Genomic DNA, 26,243 nt, shown 5'->3' on the forward strand with positions numbered 1-26,243 from the left:
TGATATTTGATCTTAGGGGAGTGAGCTATCTATGTCACACCTCTGAGAAAAGAATGTCCCAGATCCAAAAAAAAAAAAAAATCATGTTACAAAGGAAGCATACCTGCCATGTTTGAGGTCTATTATGGAGGCCAGAGTAGCAGGAGAGGAGTGAGAAGAGGGAAGAATAGTAGAAAATGAGGTCACAGAGGTAACAAGGGGCAAAGAGGGCAGATCATGCAGGGCCTCGAATACCATTGTAAAGACTATGGATTCTACTCAAAGACTATGGATTCTACTCAAAGACACATGGAAAACTACTACAAGATGTTAAGGGGAGGTGTGATGGTGTGATATGAACCGATTTAGATTTTAAAATAATCACTCTAGCTGCTGCACTGAAAACAGACTGCAGGGGAATATTTGTCACAATAATAATGCATAACAAATCACCCCAAAACTCAGTGACTTATAACAATAAGCAATTATTCTCACACTTATTGGTTGCAATTGGCATTGGTTCAGCTAATCGAGGCTGTGTTCAGCTAGAAGATTCTGCTTCAGTTTGAAGTTTGGCTGAGTTTGAATCCAGACAGCAGATTCAGTTCAAATCAGCTCCACTTAAGTTTCTCTAGTGCCCAGGCTAATGGTACAAGCATTTACTTGAGGCAAGTTCTTTTCAGGACATATCACCAAAGTACAAGAGAAAAGCTAAACCCCACAAGTACATTTAAGCCTCTGCTTGTTTCATACCTGATAACATTACACAGACCAAATCAAATTACATGGTCAAGCCCAAAATCAATGGAGTGGGAAGTATGCATTGCCCAGTTAACAGGGACTGAGAGAGATGAATTTGCTGAATAAATTCAAACTATCACAGGGACTAATGAGTTTAAAGGGTACTGCAGAAATCCAGGTGAAAATTAATAGTGTCTTGACCTGGAGTATGAGCAAAGGAAACAGTGAGAAGTGACCAGATTCTGGATGTATCCTGAAGTAAGGCCAACTGGATTTCCTCATGTATTAGATTTAGGGTATGAAAAAAATTAGTAAAGATGATGCTAAGAATTTTATCCTAAGTCACTAGAGGGATGAAGCTAGTATTAACTGAACTGGGGAAGGCTGAGGATGGACTAGACCTTGGAAAGATGATCGGTATTCCAGTTTTGGATATGTGAGTTTGAGATGTTTATCAGACATTCATGTAGAGTTGCCCAAAAGACAGCTGGATTTATAAGTCTGGAGTTAGGGAGAGAAGTACGGGCTGGAGGTATAAATTAGGAAGTTACAACATACAGAAAGTATTTAAATCCATGAGATTACCATGTGAGTATACATAGACAAAAGAAGAGATTCACAGACAGAACCCTGAAATACTCAAATATTAAGAGATCCAGATGAGAAGAAAGCAGAAAGCAGACTGAGAAGGTGCTAACAATGAGGAAGAAGTATAACTAGAAGAGTGTGGTATCTTGAAGTCCAATGAAGACCGTGTATTAAGGAGAACAGAGTACTCAAATGTGCCAAATATGACAGATCACATAAGATAATGGCTGAAGATTCACCACTATATTTAACCAAGAGGAGACCACGAGTGACCTGAGCAAGGGCAATTTTGGTGACAATCTGAGGGCAAAAGACAAAAAAGTAGGCTTCCGAAAGATTGGAAGGAAAAAAATTGAAGAAAAGAAGTATCAGACAACTCTTTCAAGGAGTTTTGCTGCAAAGGGGAGTAAAGAAATAGAGAGGTAGCTGGAGTTATCATTTTAAAGTCAAATCAGATCATGCCAGTCTCCTGCTTACAATGCTGGTTTTTGCACTGCACTCATAATTAAGATTTTCAGAGTGCTGGGGAGATAAATGATAAACAGCCCAGAGATTCTATTTATGTATCTAATATTACAAGGATGTCAGATTTTGTGCTGAGGGGAGTGATGCCCCTCATAATGGAATGGGGCACCAGAATGGAAGTAGAGAAATAAATTAGGTTCTGTAGAAACTCAAGCTATAATCTACTGGGCAGTAGCAGTGGAAGAGAAAATTGAACAAAACAGGGAAACATTAAGAAGGCAGAAGCAACCAGACTAAATGTGGGAAAACTTTTCAAAGTTTCTGCTTAAGAAGCTGGGAAGAATAGGTGCCATTCACTATGACATAGGAAGAAATGAATTGAAAGAAAAGATGAGAGATTCAGCTTGGGACCTTAATGTATATAAAGGTGGTGAGAGAAGAAAAAAGGGGTGATTGAATGAAAAGGACCAAGGATATATTCCAGGAGATATCAAGATTTAAGAAGAGTAGGTATCAAAGGAAAGAAAAGAGTGTTTTATACTAGAAGTCAAGGAAAGAATTATGAAAAGGGAATGCCAAATGCTATAGAAAGATTAAGATACAGACTTTGAATATCCATTTAATATAGCAACAAAGATTACTGGCTTTTGGCCATGCTGAAATTAGACAGAAAAATGTATTAAATGTATTAAAAATAAGTATTAGAGAAACAAGCTTTTCAAAAAGCTGAGAAGGGGGATGAATGAGAAAAGCAATTATCTATATAAATAAATTACCCTAAAAATAATCTGCAAACTGATAATATAGCAGAGATGGTCTAATTATTCCTCAAATCAGTTTCTCCTTTTCTCATGGACATACAGTTAAACTACATATTCTAGCCCACCTTGCAGTTAAGTGCAACCACAAATAAGTGTTGGCCAACAGAATGAGGACAGAAGTGATGAATGCCATTTCCAGGTCTGGCCCATAAAACACTCTTATAAGGGGTATACTTTTCTCTTTCCCGTTTGCTGGCTGAACAGAAAGGACTCTAAGGACTAGAGAAAGCAAAGCCACAAGAAGAAAGGAGCAAAGACTCCTGCATGACTGCATGGAGCAACCATCACTCTCACCTTATCCAGACCTCCAAGCCTACAAAAATTGGACTGTGATGTGAGTGAGAGATAACTTTGTGTTTGGCCACTGAAACTCTAAACACATTTGTTATAGCAGTTAGCCTGCTCTAACTAATATAGGTAGCCAATATAAATAGCAGCATGGCTTGGTAATCAAGTGGACATGGTTACTAGACTTTAGTTGCTAGAGAATATTTTAAATAATGGCTATATCTGCAATATGAGGATGGAGTTTTAATCAAGTAAAATATTACATATAGTCTGAAAAAGAATATACTAACAGAAATAGAAGAACAATGTGTTAACTGGAAAAGGGAGACTCGAGGAATAAGAATTTGTCGGCGAGTCTTTATTCCATAGCTGACTAGCAGCTGGCTCTTTAATATCCTGATTTTTAAAAAATGATATCAGGTTATCTTAATTTTGTGACTTACTAGAATTATCCATCGATCTAACTACCCTTGTTCTGATTCAAAGTTCATCAGGCAAATTCTATTTTGGAATTGTAGATTTTAACTACAGAAGGGGAATAAGTTGGCCAGGACACTTGGAGTATCTGGTTTCCTTGACAGTTGTAATTCTTATCATAACTGACATCAGTGTCTTCTGAGCATGATTAGTGCAGCTTAGTGGCATTGAGCCTAATCTACTCAGAGACACTGAAAAGAAAAATCAGAGTTAACTTGAAAATTAAGTAACAGATTACTGTGGTGTTACCACTACTGGTAATATGAACCTGTAAGGTCTAATTTGTGCAGTCAGCTGTTCTCAAAGATGATTTTCTTTGTTATTGTATTATATCTTATGATATGTTGGACCAGCACTTAATAAATTATTTGTCATATGGAATGTTTAAGGTAGAAATATCAATGTATAAATTTAAAACCTGACTAAACCATACCAAAGTACTTTAGAGATAATTCCTTTTAACAATTTTTATTTTACTAATGAGAAATCTTAGAACCCAAGAAGCTTAAGTGATTGGCTTAGGATTACACAGCAAGATAGACTTTAAAGCCCCTCCTCATTAATACGGTGAAGTAGGTAGGGTCAAAAGAAAAAAGATTCTGCTAGTAATTTCTAAGGATTCTAATAGAACTTGTAAAAACAGCCAAACAGTAGTTATTTCTTGATATAACTTCAAATAGGTGCCATCGAACAAAATGTAATCATGTACAGTTAAAAGGTAAAAATATAGTGCCAGCAATTAATCAAAGTGGGTTAAACTAAATCATGTTTTTAGCACAAAGCAGAAATATAAGAATAACATGTTACCTTTACTATAGCAAAATTAAAAGCAAACTTAAAAGCTCTTTAAGAAAAAGAACATTCCTAACAAAATAAAGACATTTGTCTTAATATCTCAAACTAACTTTTGAATTCTGTTTTATATTATCATTCATCATCCACATCTATTACAAAGAATGAAACCAAGTTTCAAAATGCCCTTAATATGCGAACTATTTAATAGTATTCTTTTAATATTATAGGTACACAATCCCCGAAATTTGAAAATAGAATGTTTTCATAATTCATTTGGTAGGCTAAACAGACTGGATTGACATGGCATGAGGCCATTCATAATCTTTTTTATCTCATATAGTGAATTACTGGGCTTTATGTGGTTGGTAAGTTGCATTTATAAAACAATATGCACACTTAAAAGAGGTTTCCTGACACAGATAAAAGTTATATTAGTGCTGATTTTCCCTATAAATTAACTCTTTATCTCTTCACTTCGTGCAATCAAAATATAGCATAGGCAAGTAATCTGAAAATTTAGCTTCAGTAATATACTTACACATTTCGGCAAGATATGGACTTGAGAAAACCAACTTCATTTCCAGTAAAATGTGTTTCATTGCCACTGAAATCCTTACAAGTTATGTTGGGTGCTGGAAAACATGGAACTAAAGGCAGAAAAAGGCAAGAAATAATTATTATTTTTCTGTAGGAAAGGTATATAATTATGTTTTTTTTTAAGACTAGCAAAGTGCACAAGAAAATATAACATATAACAAACCACCTCCCAATAACATCTGATATGAGACTTTAGATAGGAAAAGCTACACACACACAGACACGCGCGCGTGAATGTATATGTACGCACACCTATATGTTCATGTACAAGATACAGATAATATGATATTGTGGTCTCAACATAAAAATGTAAGAATTGTCACAGTAGCTTAGATGTATGAACCATCTAGTTCAATCTCCTGCCTCTGACAAAGGTGTCAAGGGAAGAAATGCACGATATTACTGCCTTTTACTTCATCTCTAGGATAAAGAATACTTCTAGAATTTTTGTTGGTAACTTGTTGCGTAATTGTGTAATTAATTAAATTTAACATAATCTGACTTTATATTTGCAGTTTATATGAACTCTTGCAGAGGATGCTGCCATAAACTAAGATTCTTTTTATCCATTCTAAATAGATTTTTTATTAATCTAAATGTATTTGTTTCTTTAGTCCCTCTAGGATTTGATGTAGTATATTATTTCAGTATTTAGGAATTTTTCTTACTCATAGCCCAGATGACATAATAAGAGGAAGTTAACAGCTTACTATGTGCTAGGCAGGCACTCTTCTGAAGCCTTTATAGCATAATCGTGTAAAGAGCAAGAACTTTGGAATGAAAATGACTTATCTTTCAGAACCTTGGATTCCTTGTAGATAAAAAGCGCCAAGATTGCCTATATCATAGGATCATTGTGAGGATTAAATATGATATAAAATACCTAGCACCAGGCACAGCTTATAGTAGGGATTCGATAAATGTTTAGTGCCTATTCCTCTTTCACCATTTCTGACTAAAAGGCAATAATGTTTTCAGGCTAGTTTTAGTAAATGCTTATCTTCATGTTTAGCATCAATAATTTGTATTTAAATTTCCAGTTACTTTATACACTTTATTAATTGTATTCAACTTTCCTAAACAAGGAAGTACATACACTAAAAAGCAAAGATAAATACAAATAAAAACAATTTAAATAAGAAAAAGGACTAATAAAATGAAGGGAAGAAGGAAAGTGAATAAATAATTATACTAGGAAACAACTAAGGGAAAACACTAATTAAAGCACAAATTTATCTCTGAGTGTCCTGGTAGTTAAGGCAAAAAGCTTTTAAAAAGCTATTGTAATATAACTAAACGAAAGTATACTAATTCACTTAGCAACTACTGCAGGAACTTGGTTTGGTTCATAACAGAAGGAAAACAGAAGGTAACAGAGAAGGTCCTCAATAAGAATTTTTACAAAACAATAGAGATTTTCCATACAGCCATTTCTTACACTGACTCCAGATATAAGCAAGGGCTTATAATGTCAACACCTATGAGATAAGGCAAAAGTTAACTTGATTTATATGTAGCTGTTTGGCCACCTTTGATACAGGGATAAAATTTATTGACTTTTTAAATGAATTATCATGTCTCTTAGATTTTATCTCTTGAAAATTTGCCATCTTAGGTCATAGTTTTGACTAAAGCTACATAGTAGACAACTCAAAACTGAGATCAGCAAATATCTGAAATGCTACTATATATTCTATGTTACCAACTGAAAGGAAATCAGTATGCTCTACTGCAATGACTGGGGGCACTTTTGCTCTTGGGACATTTGGCAATGTCTGGAGATATCTGTGGTTGTCGCAACTGGAAAGCTGCTACTGGTATCTAGTGGGCAGAGGCCAAGGTTGCTCCTAAACATCCTATAATGCACAGGACAGCCTCCTCATGACAACAAATTATCTAATCCAAAACATTAATAGTACCAAGGTTGAGGAACCCTGCTCTCTATCAGTGGTCTTCAAAAAATTTTGCTCACACACTCCCTATTTCTTTTAAGCTGACACCTAAAATTTTGCATCACAGATTTACATGATTAGGAAAAAATATAATTTTCAGCATATTGTAAATACCACCATTAAAATGTAAATGTTATTTCACTCTTTAAAGTGGAATCTAAACACCACAGCAATTTGGTAACCATCATGATTCAAGGGAGAATATGAAAGAACTCTTCTTTAAAATTCAGAAATTTTACATCAATTTTAGGAAAAAGTACACATATACAAGCTGAGGATCTGAAAATCAATTCCATTAAAAATAGCTATTATGGGCTGAATGGTGTCCCTCAAAAAAGATATGTTGAAGTCCTAATCCTCAGCAACTCAGAATGTGACTTTACTTGAAAATAGGGTCTTTGCAGATTTAACCAAGTTAAGAAGAGATCATTAGTGTGGGACCTAATCTAATGACTGGTGTCCTCATAAAAAGGGGAAATTGTGTGTGCACACACATAAAGAAAAGATGATGTGAAGACATAAAGGGAGCATGCCATGTAAAAACAGAATGCAGAGATCGAACTGAAGTGGTTGCAAGCTAGAGAATGCCAAGGATTGCTGGCCATCACCAACAACTCAGAAGAGGAAAAAAAAATTCTACCCAGAGTTTGAGAGGGAACACGGCCCTGCTAACACCTTGATTTCAGATTTCTAGCCTCCAGAACAGAGACAGTAAATGTCATCCAGTTTGTAACACTGTTATAACAGCCCTAGGAAACTAATTCAATATCTATACTTGTTTACCTTTTTTAACTTTTATTTTTCAATTAGAGTTGACATTCAATATTATTTTATATTAACTTCAAGTATACAGCATAATGGTTAGACATTTATATAATTTACAAAGTGATCCCCCCCTATATTCTAGTACCCACCTGGCACTATACATACTTATTAGAATATTATTGACTATATTCTCTTTGCTGTACTTCACATTCCCGTGACTATTTTGTAACTACCAATATGTACTTCTTAATCCTTTCCCCTTTATCATCCAGCCCTCCAATCCCCTCCCATCTGGCAATCATCAGCTTTTTCTCTGTATCTTTGAGTCTGTTTTCATTTTGTGTGTTCATTTATTTTGTTCTTTAGATTTCACATGTAAGTGAAATCATATGTTATTTCCCTTTCTCTGTCGGACTTATTCACTTAGCGTAATACCTTCTAGGTCCATCCATATTGTTGCAAATGATAAAAAAAAAAATTTTTTTATGGCTAACATGTCATTGTACATAGTACCATAACTTCTTTATCCAATCATCTATTGATGGGCACTTAGGTTGCCTTCGTCTTGGCTACTGTAAATAATGCTGCAATGAACCTAGGGGCGCATATAACATTTCAAATTAGTGTTTTAGTTTTCTTTGGGTAAATACCCAGAAGTTACCTCTTGGAAAGCTCCACCTACCCCCAGGAGTTTATGTACTCATTTGAAGACCAAGAGTTTAGGCAGCAAGCACGTAAGTTAAGTAAAAGAGATACCTAATGCAAAAGTTAAATTTTTCTTTGATGAGGACCATTTCACTTCCACAAAGAAGTTACCTGAAAGAATATCTATAGATCAACACAAGTTTTTCTTCAAAAAGCACCTTTTGAGTTTTTCAAATCTTCAACATAACTAAGTTCCAGACTGAATAACTGTGCTATAAAACAATTCTATTACTAAATTTTGGATAATTTTTCTCTAAATGTATTACCTTGCACTTGCTGAGTTTGAAGCTGCCACTTTCTTGTCTTACAGCCTTGTTAGATCTTCCTGTAGACTGTCTAAAATCAGATCTTAAAGAGATGGTTGCAATACAAAACACTATAATTATGATTCCAATTGAGATTATTGTCCAATACAGTTTGCCTAGCAGAAATATATTGGTTTTTTTTTATGACAGTTCCTGAACAAAATTTTAAAAGCGCAAACATTTACAGGTGAATTGTAAAAATGTACTGTAAAAACATTAAAAACTAAGAAATCATATTTTTATTTTTCAATTAGATACTATTAATTAAAACTCATTTTGACATAGTTTTCAATGACATATTTTTATCATCTCTACTATAAGATATTATTTGTATTCAATATGAGCTGCTTTGTATTAAATACAAAACAGATGAAAGAGAGAAAAATGTCTAACACTGCATTAGAAGCTCAGGAAAGATATAAATAGTGGAAAGAGGTGTCAGAGTGAAGGGGAAACCACATTACTACAATGATTCCAGAGAAGTCTGACGTAAATATGAGCTAATTATTTCAAAGGATGAAAATTACTTTAATGAAGATGGGCTGCTCCTCTACATTAAAAATGACATGAGAAAATAGTAAGAGAAATACTGATGAGAGACTGATGAGAATTGTTTGAATTGATAGAGAACTTCAAAGAGAAGGACTTTGGAACTAGACAAATCTGAGTTTAAGTCCAAATTTTGTCACTTAACTAGTAAGTATGTTTCTGTGGGCAAGTTACAAAACCTCTCAACCTTATTTTATAATCTGTGAAATGGGGATAATACCCCTGTAATGCTATTATACATGCATTAAAAGCATATGGTGTATAAAGCATGGCATTTGGTTAGAGAAAGTGTTCAATAAGTGTGAGGTTCTTCACTCTAGGGAATTAGAGAACTTCAATACCGAAAAGACTAAGAGAAGGAACCTGACATGAGAAATAATTTTAACATTGTGAGTGGCTGTAAAATTAATGGAAGATTTTGTGAATGAAATTAATCAATTCAAAAGAAGCACTTTTACATATTTTATAATTATCTTTATTTTTAAAAAGCTGTATGTAGAACTAGTTAATATGCTTTTTTCTTTTTTCCTTCTACAGACAGGAAAACTGAGGTTCCAAGAAATTAAGTGAGATGATCAAGTATCCTAAGTAGATAATATTCTACAAGTTCTAGATTCTCATTACTTGTAATACTCTTTCCATTATACCATTATAATTCCATGCTTACATTGATTTTAGAAACAAGAAATAAATCAACAGGATGAGATTAAGGAAGCCAGTTACCAGTAAATGTTAACTAGTAGACAAAATTAAGCGACATGTTACAAACCTGAAAACTATTCAATTTGCAGTTTTCTTGCAAAAAGTTTGGCTCTAGCCAATATCTAGAATTTAGATGTCATTTATTAAAGCCAGTAAGTACACAGTATTTCCCAACTATAAAAAGCACTGTTTTTTAAATGCAAAAAAAAGTTAAACAAGAAATAATCTATTAAATTTCATAACAGTAAAACAGATAACTAGAAAGTAAGTAGGTGGTTTGAGATCCTATCCCAGTTAACATGTCTCTAGACTGGTCGTGATCAGTCAAATAAAAGGACCAGACTTGATATGATTTCTATTAAAAGGTTATGTTGAATAATGACCAGATAATTAAATGTGTCAATCTAGAATCTGGGTGAAAGCAAAAGATAAAGTTGGCGAAAGCAACCCTATCTTCATATTTCCAGCATATAAAGGCAGCTCTCCTCTGGGACTGCTGGAGTTGGAAAATCATCAATCCACAACTTTCATAATAAAGAACGGTTCAGGCCAAAATCATAATGGATGGTAGCTCCAGGAAAAATTTTTGATGAGAAATAGGATATTTGCATGGTCATAATGAATCTCCCCAAAGACTGTTTAATAGTTGCAAAGGAAAAAATACTAACTATACAGTGGAAAAATCTGAGTGAGCAACATTTAACAACTAACATCACCAACGAGGCAGATGGATATCATGTGACTCGATGTGAGATGCTGAGGACATCCCATCACTAATGTAATTTTCCAGCCTGGAATGTATAACCTAAATCTAATCATAATGAGATATTAGACAATCCCAAATGAGCAACATTCTATTAAAATAAAAGAACTGTCGTCTTCAAACATATTAGTGTCATTAAAGACTAAGAAAGCTGTGAAAATGTTCCAGTTTAAGAAGACTAAAGGCAAAACCTGATCTTAGGAACTTTTACTGGGGGAAAATGCTATAAAGGCTTTATTTGGGCCATTTGATAAAATTGGAATACAGTTAAGAGAATATCTCCTTAGGAAAAACACAAACGTATTTAGGGCAAAATTATACATACAAAATCAGAGAGCATGCATGAGCACACAATGATAAAGCAAAAGGGAATGTGTTAACAATTGGTGAATCTGGGTAAAAGATATATAGGTATTGTTTGTATTACTTTTATTCTTGCAACTTTTCTGTAAGCTTGAAATTATCTCTAAATAACATAACTAATTTATGCTGTTAAAAGTTAGGATAATGGTTATCCATTAAGGCAGGTAGTGACTATAAGAGAGCAGGATGGAGGTTTTTGGCATGTTGATAATGTTGTTTCTTGATTAGGAAGCACTTATACACGTTCAGTTTGTGAAAATGCATTTGACTTATACTAATGGATACTTTTCTGTAAATATATTTCAATAAAAACTTAAGAAAATAAAAATGGCCTTCTGCCAAAGAACCAGAGCAAAATTTTTGGAGATGGAGTCTAAATATTTTGTATTTCACCGATCAAAAATAAAAATACTTGCATACACATGCGAGCGAGTGCACACACACGCACACGCAAAGTCTAGACAGAACACTCCTTGAGGACAGAGATTATGTTTTCTTTCATATATCATCTATACCATGTAGCAGAAGCCTACCATGTAATAATTTCTCGATAAATGAATTAAATAATTTCTCAATAAATATTTTATAATATATAAACTAATTTTCATGAAGTTAATTGTTTTGAACTATTCATTTCATTTAATTACAAATTATTTATTACAGATAATTCTCAATAAATAAATATGCTTGTTAATTGGCATTGGGCTGACTGGGAACTCTTTTAAGATCACATCAATTTATTGTCCTAATTGAATTTCCTTTGCCTTTGGTCCAAATTCCTACTCTCTATCTCCAAACTCCCCTCTCTGTAAAACATTCCTTTTCATCCCTACCCGGAAAGTACCATTTAAGAAAATGAAACTTCATGTTTCAAGGGGCATTTTGATGTTCTCTCTGATCAGAACTTAGAAATGATTCACCTTGGCCACTCCACTAGCTTTGTGTGTTTTAAAAGAGCAATTTAAGAAAAAACACAAACTCCCTGTGGACAGACATAGCCTGAGTGTTGGGCTGGGATGGTACAACCTACCCCAGCTCTTGGCTGGACACCTTTGTATCATGCACAAACTGTACATCCATATGCAAAAGGCATATGACTCATTTACTTCAGAAACTTTTTCTTTTTAAAATCATGACAATGATTTAAAGTTATTTATTTATTAATATAAAGCATTTTACATATGTTCTCAGATTCAGTTAGGCACTTGGTTTATTCTCTACAAATGAACTATCATATCATTCCCTTACACAGAAAGCCTTCCTTTTATTTTCCTGTAGGTCTCCTCTTAAATTATCCATGAGAAACTATCTGATAAGCCATGGCAGTATTGTTAATATCTCCAAGTCCTTTATACATCCTAGCAGTCTGATCATTTGACTTTGTATATGTTTATAATTTATCAATAACTGCTTAAGTGGATACAACTTATTTTACACAAAAGAGACACCTAACTGGAGGGCAGACCTCTTTTGGGGCAGTATTTTTGTTAGCTGTATAATTTCCTTTAAAATTCTTACACCAGCAAAGAACACTGCAGGCTAGAAAATGCCTTTTTTGAGATAGCTAGTTGGCTGGCTGCTTCCTAAAGTTAGATACGTGAGTCTCAATAGTATTCACAACAGATTTCCAACATCTTTCATATAAATAGTTGAAGATTTGAAAGCTAATTCTTCTTTATGTGCATTAACTCTATTCTCTATGTGTTCCAAAAGCATAGAAGACAACTACATAAAACAAGCAAATCAGAGTACACCTATAAATTTTAAAAGGAGGGGATTCCTTGCAAACTTCAAGTTTAAAACATCTAAATTAAAGTTTACATGTTAAGCAATGTCTACTATATAAATCATATATGTATATATCCTATTACTGTTTATATGGTAAAATTTCACTATTTCCAAATAGTAGCAAAACATTAATTATAAAAGTTTAACACAACTTACTTTCAAATATCCCTGCTGACTGGAACTGGGCTAACAGTGTAACAAAATATAAAGGTATAAAAAGATAAAAGGAGAACTGCTTTTAAAAATATATACAAATTCATAATCAAGAGGTTATTTGATACTTTTGAAAAACTAAGTTCTTTGCTTTAACAAACATAATTCCTTTAATCTCATTTACATAATGAATCTGTTTTATAGCTTTTACTTATAAACATCAATCATCAGCTTAATTCATGTCTAATACATTTCATGTCTAATAAAGCATTCAGTATATATCCAATAGGTACACTTTTTCTCAAAATGATACTGTGTACTACAGAATACTAAACATATCCAATATACATCTATTTGCCTCCCTTCCAACATATACCCTTTTAGAAGACTAAAATGATTTATTAATTTTTATCTGGCATCCCCCATATTTTAAGAGTAATAGAAGCTCCCCCAAATTCAAAGAGTAATAGAAGCTCCCCCAAATTCAAACCATAATAATTATGCTGAGGATTTGTTATTCATTATCAAAATTTCTCTAAAAATATATAGATACAAAAAAAAACCCCACAAAGAAAATACTGATGCATATTTAAAATCCTTACTGTGCTATTTTTATATTTAGGATGTACCTAAGTATATTTTACAAGTGCATAATGTGGGTGATATAACTGCTCACTGTACCTTACTGTACTATCAGTCTCAGGTTCTTTTTGCATAATTAAAAATCTAAAGAAGCATCTTTATATAATGAAGTTGGTAGAGTACCAAGAAAGCTATATAAATTGATCCCAAAGGTTTAAAAAAATTAATGAAAATATAAAACTTCCCAGTTCATATAATTAAAGAGAATAAGTTTCTTTTTTAAGTCTCCTAGCCAGTTCTCCAATTTTAAGTTGTTCTGAAAACTGAATAACAATGTTATAACTCAAGAAACAACACATTAATGAATTACTCTTAGTGATCATACACTGGTCTATAACATATTTTAAAAAATTAATTTAAAGACATATTTTGGCCCGACTTAGTTATACTACAAAGCAACAGTAATCAAAACGGCATGGTATTGACAAAAAACAGACACACGGACCAGTGGAACAGAATCGAGAGTCCAGAAGTAAACCCATGTTTATAGTGGGAAATAATTTTCGACAAAAAAGCCAAAAACATATAGTGGAGAAAGGAAAGCCTCTTCAATAAATGGTGCTGGAAAAACTGGAAAGCCGCCTGCAAAAGAATGAAACTAGACTGTTGTCTATCACCACACACCAAAATTAACTCAAAATGGATTAAGGACCCGAATATAAGGCCTGAAACAGTAAAATGCATAGAAGAAAACATAGAAACTAAACTCAAGGACCTTGGGCTTAAAGAGGATTTTATAAATTTGACCTCAAAAACAAGGGAAGTAAAAGCTAAAATAAATGAATGAGACTATATCAAACTAAAAAGCTTCTGCTCAGCAAAAGAAACTGTTAACAAGGTAAAGAGACAATCATCCGAATGGGAAAATATATTTGCAAGCAACACCTCTGATAAGGGCCTAATATCCAAAATATACAAAGAACTCATACGACTCAATAACATCAAAAAAACGAATGATCCAATCAAAAAATAGGCAGAGGACCTGAACAGACACTTCTCCCTAGAGGACATACAAATGGCCAACAAATATATGAAAAGATGCTCAACATCACTAGCTATTAGGGAAATGCAAATCAAAACCACAATGAGATACCATCTCACACCTGTTAGAATAGCTATAATCAACAGGACAAGTAATAACAAATGCTGGAGAAGATGCGGAGAAAAAAGAACCCTCATACACTGCTGGTGGGACTGAAAACTGGTACAGCCACTATGGTAAACAGTATGGAGGTTCCTCAAAAAAACTAAGAATTGATCTACCATATGATCCAGCAATCCCTCTACTGGGTATTTACCCCAAAGACTTGAAAACTCATATCTGAAAAGATATTTGCACACCAATGTTCATGGCAGCATTATTCACAGTGGCAAGGACATGGAAGCAACTGAAGTGTCCTACGATAGATGATTGGCTAAAGAAGCTGTGGTACATACATACGATGGAATATTACTCAGCCATAAGAAGAGATGAAATACTGCCATTTGCAACAACATGGATGGATCTTGAGATAATCATAATTAGTTAAATAAGCCAAACAGAAAAAGCTGAAAATCACATATCACTTAAATATGGGATACAAGCCTAAAAGCAACAAATGAACAGGACAAACAGAGACTCATGGACATGAACAATGGACTAGCGGTTACCAGAGGGTAGTGGGGAGGGAGGAGGGGGAAGGTAGATGCGGAAAAAATTTAAATAATTTCTTCAATTAAAATAATTAATTAATTAATTAAATACATGTTTCTAGAAGTCTTACCATGAGCTGTGTAGTTTGTACAGTTAACTGGTTCTTGTGTAGCATCGTTTATTTTTGGATCTTTACAAATATATGTAAAAAGAGTTAAGGAAATATGAACTATATTCCAACACAAAACATTACTATCTTGTCTTTAATACCTCTTATTATACACTTAATGTTTATATTCACATGTAGCGAGGCTGTTAGTGTATCCAAGAGAAAAAGCACAAGCATAAACATACTTTCAGTGTCACTAAATAATACCTGAGCATTAATCTATTACAGGAAAAGTATATTAACATATACTAAAAGTTCTACCAGAGGATGCCATCTTAAAGAACATCAGTCAGAGTTTAAGCACAAAGCACAAAGAAAAAATGAAAATAAAAATCTTTAACAAATTATTGTAAGACTGTTTCAGGGTTAAAAAAAAATCAATTTCCAGAGATTTGACTGAACTCATTTATGGGGTCCCAAGTATTGCCATATATACATAATTTCACGTAACACAAATAACCCTGTGAGGTAGAGACAATTACTTCCACATTACAGAAACACAAACTGAGGCTCAAAGTTTGAGTGACTTATCCAAAATCATATAAGTGACAGTAAAATAAGGTTTCCTGATTGCAGTCCTGATTGCAGACTGCAGGGAAGATGGTGTTTTAGGTGGGTCTACAAGGTCTCCTCACAAAAATTTAAGCTTTTGGAAATGTAATAATTATCCTCTTATGGATGTTAAAAACACCTGGGGTGCTTTTCAGTTTCCTAAATATTTTGACACTAAAATGAAATAAGTAAGGTATTCACAAGATGTCTCTGGACATAGAGCCCGACACCTGTTTAAGGTTTCTGAATTACTACTGGAAACCTCATTTTTATGCCAGGAGTAACAGATATTTTCTAGTTATCATCACCTCATAGTCTTATATTATCAGACACTTCTCTCTAAGGTTCAAAAAGCACAACTCTTCATACTGCCCAACTATTTTCTTAGAACCACTCTGACATTTCTGCCAACTCCTCAATTTACTAGGTCAGTGATTCTCATAGTTTAAGTGAAATGATATTCAATAAGAGCTACTCTGTAAAAAACAGAGTAACAGCCGTCTCTCCTCTAGCTCACATAAAAAATACTATAGAATTTTCTTAATTTTAAGATTTTTTCTCATAGAATCTTGTACAACTTTTTTCGTTGTACAAATTTTGTACATAAGTAGCTATTTTAATTTGAATGTAACTTTCAATTCATATTGTTCCTCAGTTTATAAGAACTGTTAAATGAAAAGATCTCCTTAACCCCTTCGGCCTGTTTTCTCTTCTGTAAATAAACAGTTAACATATATAGTCCCTACTTCTTGCCAGGCATCACTCTACGTGATTTACCTGTGGTACTGACTGATCACAACAGACCTTTCAGTTGGTTCCATTGTTATTTACATTTTTATTCATAAAACAGGGTTCAAATAATTTGACCACGGCTACAGAAATCTGCCCCCAGACGGTCTGGCATCTCATGAAGTTTGAAAATGATATAAGGTAACAGATGTAAAGTTAATGATAAATGGGCAACAAACGCCAGCTACATCATTATTAATTTTTAACCCCAAGTTGGCAAATTTACAGAATTGAGCCTGTCAATCTTATTACTAGTGCCGAGATAAGTACTTTGCATATTTCAGAATCTACATGTTTGCTGAATAAAGCCACCAGTTAAAAAAAAAAAAGTGGACCAGAAGAGGAAACGCCAACAACTGTAAAATTCCAAGGAAATCACACACAGTGGCCTCTGTTCTTTCCATCCCCCATCGCTCTTCATCTGCCTGGGTCCCTTCGTCATTAGAGGCCACAAGTCACCGTTCCCTTCAGTACAACCCTAGCCCGCGCTGAAGCCGCGACCCACTCGCGACCCCAAATCTACCTCGCCCCTAAGGGGGTGCTCCTCAACAGAGGATATTGTCCTACTTTGAGGTCCTCGCACTTAAGCGTCTCCTCGCCCCCGGCAGCAGCAGCTCCCCAAAGTCCCGTGGTGACCGACACGAACCACAAGACACCCAGGAGCTGAGCAGCCACAGCCTCAGGAACGGCTGGCCGGTAGGGCCAGGCGGCCGCCATGCTGGGGACCAGCGCATTCCCAACGACTTCCGGTTCCGCCTTCGCCTAGGCGCGGGCGAGAGGAGGGCAGAGGGAGGGGGGCTCTTAAAGGGACCGTGCTTTGACTACACAGAGGTTCTCCGCCCCGTGGGACGCAGATTCACCTCGGAGAGTTTTGGTTGGTCTTCCAGACCGGAAAAAAAGAGAAAGCTATCTTGGAGAATCAGCTACCTTCTATCCAGTGCTCACTTTGGAACTAACCTGCTGTGTCTCTTCTGTCCGCGAAAGTGTCAGCGGCGTCTGGCGATATGATTAACGCTTTACAAACATTATGTTAGTCCTGGTAGGATTTGGGTTTGCAGATAACAAACTAGGCTTAAAGACGCTAATAAACATGTTACTGAGTTGGAATAAAGGGATGTTTACCCGATTTCAGAATCTGTGCTCTTACTATTATAGGTATAATGGCCTCCCCGTTATCTTAGAGGAGAAATCGTGAAAGGCTGCTACGACCAGTACTTAAGATCTCTATCATAAAGATGGGCATTACACCTTTATTTTTAATAGTGAAAATTTAGGTGAGGGAAAGGGGCTATAACAATAGGAGACCAAAGACTTTATGACTACACTAAGTGAAAAGTTGGAGGTTTTTCCCTCCATCTAAGTTCTGCAGTGAAGATATCTTTTATACTGAAGAAATGTGTACTCGTTAAAGTGAAACTTTAATCTTTTTTCTCTAATGTAAAAACACTTGAATTTGATTGGTGCCTCTTCATCCACTGACACTAATTTTGAAGACATGTATTATGGTTCTCAAACTCTAGGGAGCATCACAATCATCTGGAGGATTTGTTAAAAACACTGAAGGATGGGCTAACCCTCAGTTTCTGACTCTGAAGATCTAGACGGGGGGGGGGGGGGCAGAATAATTTGCACTTCTAAGGGGTTCCCAAGTGATGCTGATATTGCTGGTTCAGAGTACACACTTTGAGAACCCTGGGATAATGTTCTGTATTATAAGTACATGAAATTATTTTAGTAATATTTTAGAATTGTAACTATATTTAAAATTTTTCTTAAACCAATTTTGCAGCATTACTGCACTATTTTTTAAAAATCCCCTTCTGTGGCCCTGTGTCTCCCAGGCAAATGCCACCTATAACAAGCCTTCTTTTCTATTTATCCGATAGACTGTTCATTTTAATGGTTGGTGTCTATATAGGTGTTCAAAATAAAGCTGGATGATTATGATACATTATTTTGAATTGAGTCCTCAAAGCTTTATTTGAAATATAAGCATGTAAATTGGCTTTAAGTTATGTATTCATAAAGAATAGGTGGTCACTTGTGCCTGAGCAACCAAGCAACACAGTACCTAGCCCTTCTCAACCAGTTAGGACTGCACGCCCCTACTATGTAAAACAGGGTGTCCAGATGTTCTCTAGGTGACAGCTACTTCTCTGGCACCCACTTTAATCCAGTGGCAAAAGTATCACCTTTTCCCTGATTCAGTGAGAAAGAGCTGGTTTCCTAGAGGTGTCATGGGCTGTGGCACACCCCCAGGATCTGCGGCATACCACCAGGATCTGCGGCATACCACCAGGATCTGCCTCCTTTCTTCCCCACCAGGATCAGGGAAGACAGGAGGCAGCATTAAACTTTTTCCACATTCACACCCCTACCCTGTGACTCCGTGTTCTCTCTAGGGATCTACTGGTTTAGAGGAAAAAGAAGCAACTTCTAGCTCTTCTCCTGAACCTAGAAGTCGAATCCTTAATGAGACGGCTATTTTTAAATCAAAACTTTTATGTTTACAGGTTTAAGTGATAGAAAATTTGAAATTTACTAGTTCAATTTTTAAACTTTAAAAATTGTATGTATGGTCAAGCTAAGATTAAAATGGATAACTAACTCAATTGGATCGTTTTTATGTGTGTATGTGAACTCTCACCAGATCTTTAAGTCTTGTCATTTACAGACAGTTATTGTTTTACTCTGATGTTTTTGCAAAAGTGATTTTCAAAGATGTTTCATCTTGCAAGAAATCCATGGAGAGGACCCTGACACTCTAAAATACAAGTTTCTAGTAAACTTTCACATCATACCATTAAACTGGGTGAAGATTTGCAGAATTCTAGAAAAAAAACCTGAATTCTTAAAACTGTTAACAAAAAGATCAAAACAAGAATTAATAACATGGGACTTAATGAACTAGTGAGGATGATTATAATTTTATGAATTTTTATTTGAAATATTATTTTGTCTGTTTTCCAAATATAAGGAATTTTTCTCCTAAGCTATCTGTGACTTATAGCAATTTAGTAAATTATACCTTTGTAAGCAGAATTAATCATTTCTCTCCAGAATTCAGAAATCTTAGTATAAACTACACCTTCACCTTCATTTTTTTCTTTTTATTCTTTCTTTAGTTACTTCCTATCTCACAATTAATATGAGAGGTTAAGCACTCGCTGTAATAGTTGCTTCCTTTTTCCCCTTTATTTCTGCCTGGAAAGATAACTCGACACTGGGCATCATCTTTAAACCTACTTCTCAGGTCAAAACGTGCAACTGGCTGCACACATAGTCATGGATGTTCAATGCCTAGTGATATCAACCTCGATAAAGATATCAGATTTGGAAGAATACGTTTTCCTTGAACAGGTAACACAACAAATAAATACATGATTAAAAAAAAAAACTATCAAAAACCTTAGAGAAAAAAAAAAAATCTTAGAGAAAGTTACTGGAGCTACCACCAACACAATAGCCAACCAGGAAAAATCTTTAAATTCCCTTGTGCAAGTTATATTAGAAAATAGGATTGCTCTTGACCGTATTCTAGCTAAACATGGTGAGGTTGGCTGTGTGGTTAATACCTCCTGTACTTGGATAAAATACCGCTGGTAAAATAGGGATGGAACAAGATAAAATCTGGGCACAAGCCAAATGATTAAATACAGTGCCCACTGACACCTCAGGTTTTCTAATATCTTCAGCTGACTGCCTCAGGTATTGCCTCCTGGTTCAGATCTATTCTTCAATTTAGACTGAACATTTTATGTTGTTTGTAATTATAAGAATTTTTAGTGTTATGTTTATTTTACATAGCTCAATGTTTTAAAGACAGTACCTTGATAATGGTTGCTCAACATTTTGAGATGATCACTAAGGCTTATGAGATGATGTGACAAACCTTAAGAAACGACAAAAGATTTTTTCCTTAAAGGAATATGATGGTAAAAACTTCCTCTGTTTGGCACTCTTATTGCTCAAATGTGGCCCAGGTTTCCTAAAAAACCACTTTCCCTCCTATATGGGACATGACATACCAGAAATGAGCCTTTCTGATGACAACAGACTGACAAAGGCATGATGTACTGAAAATTAGCCTTCCTGGCAATGGAGGACTAACGATGCTTTTAATAACTAATCAGTGTTGCTTTCCAATGATTGATCAGCAATGCTTTCAAGGAAAGATTTCAAAAGGGGAAATATAAACAGAGCCACTTTAAAATGGAGTCAGAGCTGCCATCCCAGAGGAACTGCCTTGCATGTCTTACTCTTCAAACCTTTGGAATATTAAAACTGAGCAAAATATCATTTGGGCTGGGTCTAAAGCTGTATTGTATCCCAAATAACTGTAAAGAAAACAAGAAGGCAGACAGTATGACTACCAAACTGAAAATTAAAGACATTCTTTATAATTAGGTTCACTGTGTTAGCTTATCTGCACCTATAGAAATTCCTTTCTTATCTCATTAACACGCATGGAAATTTCTTCCTTCTATTTATGTAATTGTTCCCATTTCTCATAAATACCCCTCGCCTTCACCTCCTAATTGAAACACTATTTGGGTTCTGCGTGAATCAATGCTTCCCAAATATCTATTCTTTGTATCTCAAATAAATGTATGTTGCCTCTCACTTGGGAATTTTTATTTCTAGGTTAACACATTATACTGCAGTTCTAAGAATCTGTCGTTAAGTGAGGATTTACTGTATTTTCTTGCTGACTGCAGGAATGTTGCCGATCTTTATATTTGTGTCATTTTTCATATAGATTTTGAACAATTAACTATTTGAAAATGATTATGCTTTGTTGATTAACTCCATTACAAAATCTATTTTTATGGTTCTAATGATTATCTTCATCCTCTTCTACAATGTATATAAACTGTAAACAAGAGTCTCACCATGAAAGTAAAGAAACAATACTAAAATTTTGACTCTTGAACTGATGGTGTATTTAAAAATTCACTTTCTCTTGTTACTGTCCCTTAGTCTATTTTCTCATGGCTCAGTAAAATATATTAAAATACATCAATTTATTTGCAACCATAGTCTCTGATCACTTGATTACTCCATTGTCTAATTTTAGTAAGAAAGTTCTTAAACTCAATCTTAGGCAGGTTTTCAATGCCAAATTTCTATGTCACATAAAAATTCTATAAAATTCTATAGAAAGCAAAGGATGTAAATAGCACAGCCCAATATGGAAATTGCTGTGTAGAAACATTAGGAAAGAGGATTACCAGTGAAGAATGAAGCAAAACATCCTTTGGCATTCAAAGCTCTGCACATTGGATCTTCCCATTCCTAAGATTCTAGCATACACCTAATTACATTAACAGATAGTTTTTGCCCATAGCAAAAATTTCTGAGGAAACCAATCTGACTCCTGTTTCCATGTTTAGGACCGAATATTAGGAGATAAAAGCTTTACTTTCCTCGATTTTTAAAAATCTGTTTTGGGCAATTTTTTCCACTCTGGTGATAAATTCATACTATCAGGACTCTGATAGATCTTTATTATAGCCATCTGCACATTTTGAATTCTACTACATCTACATGTATGCTGTTGCTCCTCAAGTATTTCTAATTGTGTCCTCTCTTCGGTGCACCAATCTAGCCGCCTACTATCCAATTAAATAGACTCATCACTTAATAAGGCCTACTCTATGTCAAGTATATTTCATCTTCAATGTCAAATATAGAATCTAAAACTGACTTTATCAGAGTCCTGTTTCTCAAGAAAAGCAAAACAGAATAAATTGGCTTTTCTAAGTCTCACCACCTGTATCCCTTTTATCAGTTCAAAACTTATAATCATCTTTGCACTGCAGTTTTCTCCTTGTTCTTCTTTAATCCCTTTATCTAATAAGTGACCAATTTTTTTTGTGTTTTTTTTTAATCCTATATTTTCACTTTATTTCAGGTGTAGCTTATTTCCTACTATAATGGCTTCTTTCTCTTTTTGATTCTAGGCTCTCCTCAACTTTGTCAATCCATTATTTTTTCATGCTGCTTTCAGATTAATCTTTCATTTAAAAAAAACCTGTGTCATATTCAAAATCTTATTCAAAATTCTATTTAAACTCCTTGGTATTTACCCAAAGGAGTTGAAAACTATGTCCAAACAAAAACCTGCATGTTTATAGCAGCTTTATTCATAATTGCCAAACGTTGGAAACAACTAAGATGTTCTTCAGTAGTTGAACAAATAAACTGTAGTACATCCAGATAATAGACTATATTCAGTGCTAAAAAGAAATGAGCTATCAGAAGCAAACTAAGTGCCCATCCGGATAAAGAAGAGGTGGTACATATATACAATGGACTATTACTCAGTCATAAAAAAATTAAATCTTACCATTTGCAAAAACATGGATGGACCTAGAGGGTATTATGCAAAGTGAAATAAGTCAAACAGAGAATGACAATTACCATATGATCTCACTTATATGTGGAATCTAAAGAACAAAAGAAAAAAGAAAAAAAAATGAGCTATCAAGGTATGAGAAGACATGGAGAAACCGTAAATGTATTTACAAAGTAAAAGCAGCAATCTTAAAAGCCTACATAATGTATGATTTCAACAATCTAACATTCTGGAAAAAGCGAAACTATGGAGACAATAAAAAAATCAGTGGTTTCCAGGAGTTGGAGTGGGGGTTATGAACAGGCTGAGCAGAGAGAATTTTTAGAACAATGAATATATCATTATACATTTGCCCGAACCCATAGAATGTACAACACTAAGAGTGGACCATAATGTAATCTATGGACTTTGGGTGATTATGATTATGTCAAAATAGGTTCATTGACTTTGACAGATATACCACTCTAGTGGGGGATGTATGTGTGGAGGCAGGGGATAAACGAGAATTCTCTGTACCTTTCTCTCAATTTTGCAATGCCCCCCAAAACTACTCTAAAAAATATTTTTTAAAAATAAATACCAAATCATTAAATGTTAAAAAAATAACAAATAAAAATCCTATTCAAATATTTTCAGTGGTTCTTTAATTTCTTAGAGATGAAGAATAAAGTCTTATAACCTGAAGTTCTTTGTAGTATTTTCAGGTCTTCCACCATCTGCCTGTCTCACTTTATTTACTACTGTTCTTGACTGTTTCCTTATTGTCACCAGTATCTGTTATGTTCACTCCCTTCTATGTGCTGCTTCATTTTCTGAGTATTTTCTATGTGCCAGGTATATGTGATACATATATTCTTTCATTTAACTTTCAAAACCACCATGTGAAGTTACCATAATTTCACTAATTAGAATTAGAAGGGTTAAGTAACTTACCAAAGTCAAATACTTTAGGAAATGGCGGAATCAGGATTCAAGCTCAGATCTTCTGACTTCAGAGATGTGTTCTTAAAAATTTTGTTCATCTTTATTGTATGAATAAAACTTGAGGGTTTTCAGAGGTAAAACAAACAAAATTTGGTGCCAGAAAATGTTTACCACAATAAACTCCTTAAAAAATGTATTGAATAAATTAATTTTTAAAAAATTTCCAAGAGCCAAAAGAAAGCTCACATTAAATTAACAACACAAAAAAATAGAGAAAATTATTTTAAATATGGCAGAGATGGATGTTTGCTGGGGTGGTCATGGAGGCAGCTTTGCCTAAGAGGTGAGACCTGAATCTAGCCCTGGGGAAGGGTAGGGCTTACAAGACATTCCAGGCATGGGAAAGGGGATGAGTAACCAACAGAAAAGCCATGGTGTGGTGATTCCAAGGACATGGATTAGACCTGTTGAGTCAGAGTAGGACCTTGGAGAGGTGAAATGGGAGATTAAGTAGAAGAGTCAGCAAGAAGGGAAGAGTTTAAGAGAGTCTTGGAACTCAGAAAAGAAGTTTGAACTGTTTCATAGTCAATCCAAAGTCACATTATTTTTGAGAAAGGGGGAATATGTTTATAACTATCACCAAATAGTAGAGTAAGAAGAGACCAACATGTTTGCAAGGTGATGGTTTGAGATAACTGGTCTCCACCTGTATGCTGCCCTGACTTGGGAAGTATTTCCTTCTCCATTTTACCTGAAGCACATCCCAACACCTGTTAAGACCTGGTTAAGTCCTAACAGATGCTTTCAACAAACATAATACATCTCTCTCTCTCTTTTTATTTTATAAAGTTCTGGCTTCATTCTACTCGGTAATTTAAGTTATTATATAAGTTTATTTCCCTCAATAGTTTGTTAGTTCCTAAGAAGTAGGGACCATGCTGAAATTGTGTATTTTTACCAGGCTTAACAATATTTCCTTTAAAACCAGCAAACTAACAATGATACTATAAAGTACATAATGCATGCTCTTACAACAGATGATTTTATGTTGCAGTTGTTTTGTATGTATGCCTTATCTCCCTTGAGGACAGGTATTCCATTTTTAACAATTTACACAATCATAGTGCTTAACAAAAACATTTATTCAGTGAATACATACCTGAAGATCAATTCTTTTTATCGTTAATGTGTGGACTATATTAGACAAAGTAAAACGCCTAGCATCAAAATTCTCAAGTTAGTTACATTAAAGAGAGTGGAATAATACCATTGTAGATTTTCAAAGATCTTTTCTCAACGTTATGACAAATAATGCTAGATTGATTTCCTTCCTTTTCTCAACTAAATGAGGGTGAAAAGATAACTCTCAGTTAAACTTCTTAGAATTTTATATTGGGTCAGTGGACATAAAAAACACAAAGAGGGATGATAGAATAGGACGAGAGACCAAGCATATTTGACCAAATCCTTTCCTCAGTGTCCTCCTTTAATTTCCTTGATCTTGGGTCTCCCTCTCAATCCAGCCCTCCTACACCACCAGTCCAGCGACCTTCCCACCCCATTAAAGCCGGCTACCCCCACCACCTGGTGTTTCATTTGCCCACTTGACCTCCAAACCCCACCTTTTCTAGGCTCTTTAACCCTCCCTCGCCCAGCTGAACTTCACCTGCATTAAGTAGAGAAGCCAAGGGCACCAGCGCTCCCTCCCCAGAGTCGGCCTCCCGCGGGCTCAGGCTCCCCCGCCTACGCCACCCCGGCGCCCCGCCCCGGGCAGGGAGGTCGATGCGAGGGGAGGGCCTGCCAGGTGAGGCGCGGTCACCCTGGGCTTTTCACTTCCGCCCAGGTGAGGGAGGGCCGACGCCGGCCCTCCTGCCCGCTCCGAGCTCCCACTGCGAGTCCACCCAAACAGGTAAAGCTCGGGACCCCGTCGTGTGGGCGCGCACGGCGCGCAGGGTCCCTTCGCCTCGAAGCTGGCCAGGAGCACCTCCTCCTCCTGCGCCTGCGTCCCCTGCTTCCGACGCGCCCTCCCGCGGGAGGTGGAACGGGAGACGCAGGGCGCCGCCGGCCGCTCGGCCTGGCCCACAGCGGGTGCGGGGCGCGGTCCTCCTGCGTCGGCCTGGATGACCCCCACCGTGGCCCGCGCCCCGCGGGGCTGGGCTGGCCGGAGGCCGCGGAGCCGCCCTGCCTCGGCAGGCTCTGGCGGCCCTCAAATCAAGGCCTCCGCTGTTCCGGGAGTGGCAGGGATCAGATTTTGCACCCAGATCAATGCCTGCGTCCCCTCCATCCCGCCGCCGCACCCAGAGCTGGGCGGAGCCTTTCCTCAACCGGTGAAGGTGAAAGGAGTGAACAGGTGGTGGCGTGCCTTGGAGGCCCGGAGAAG

General features: G+C 35.8%; 2 protein-coding genes across 6 annotated transcripts in view; one reads left to right on the forward strand and one right to left on the reverse strand.

The window, feature by feature from the left end:
- Positions 1–17,336, reverse strand: part of TM2D1 (TM2 domain containing 1) — a 40,830-nt gene extending 23,494 nt beyond the window's left edge. Inside the window, exons 1-3 of the mRNA XM_039887866.1 lie at positions 17,141–17,336; positions 15,202–15,275; positions 4,693–4,801 (exon numbers count right to left, since the gene is read on the reverse strand). Coding sequence (XP_039743800.1) covers positions 4,693–4,801; positions 15,202–15,275; positions 17,141–17,298 — 341 coding nt within the window. The 5' untranslated portion in view covers positions 17,299–17,336. The remainder of the gene's footprint in view (positions 1–4,692; positions 4,802–15,201; positions 15,276–17,140) is intronic.
- Positions 17,337–25,621: 8,285 nt separating this feature from the next.
- Positions 25,622–26,243, forward strand: part of PATJ (PATJ crumbs cell polarity complex component) — a 287,089-nt gene continuing 286,467 nt past the window's right edge. For 3 of the 5 annotated variants that reach the window (XM_039887878.1, XM_039887926.1, XM_039887916.1), the window contains exon 1: positions 25,622–25,772. The gene's annotated coding sequence lies outside the window, so the exon portion shown is untranslated. Of the gene's footprint in view, positions 25,773–25,929; positions 26,197–26,243 lie in introns of those variants that run through there. The other 2 variants (XM_039887888.1, XM_039887899.1) reach the window with 2 other exon arrangements.

Source organism: Pteropus medius, unplaced genomic scaffold, assembly GCF_902729225.1.
Source record: "Pteropus medius unplaced genomic scaffold, Ma_sr-lr_union100, whole genome shotgun sequence".
In the NCBI taxonomy this organism is placed as follows: domain Eukaryota; kingdom Metazoa; phylum Chordata; class Mammalia; order Chiroptera; family Pteropodidae; genus Pteropus; species Pteropus medius.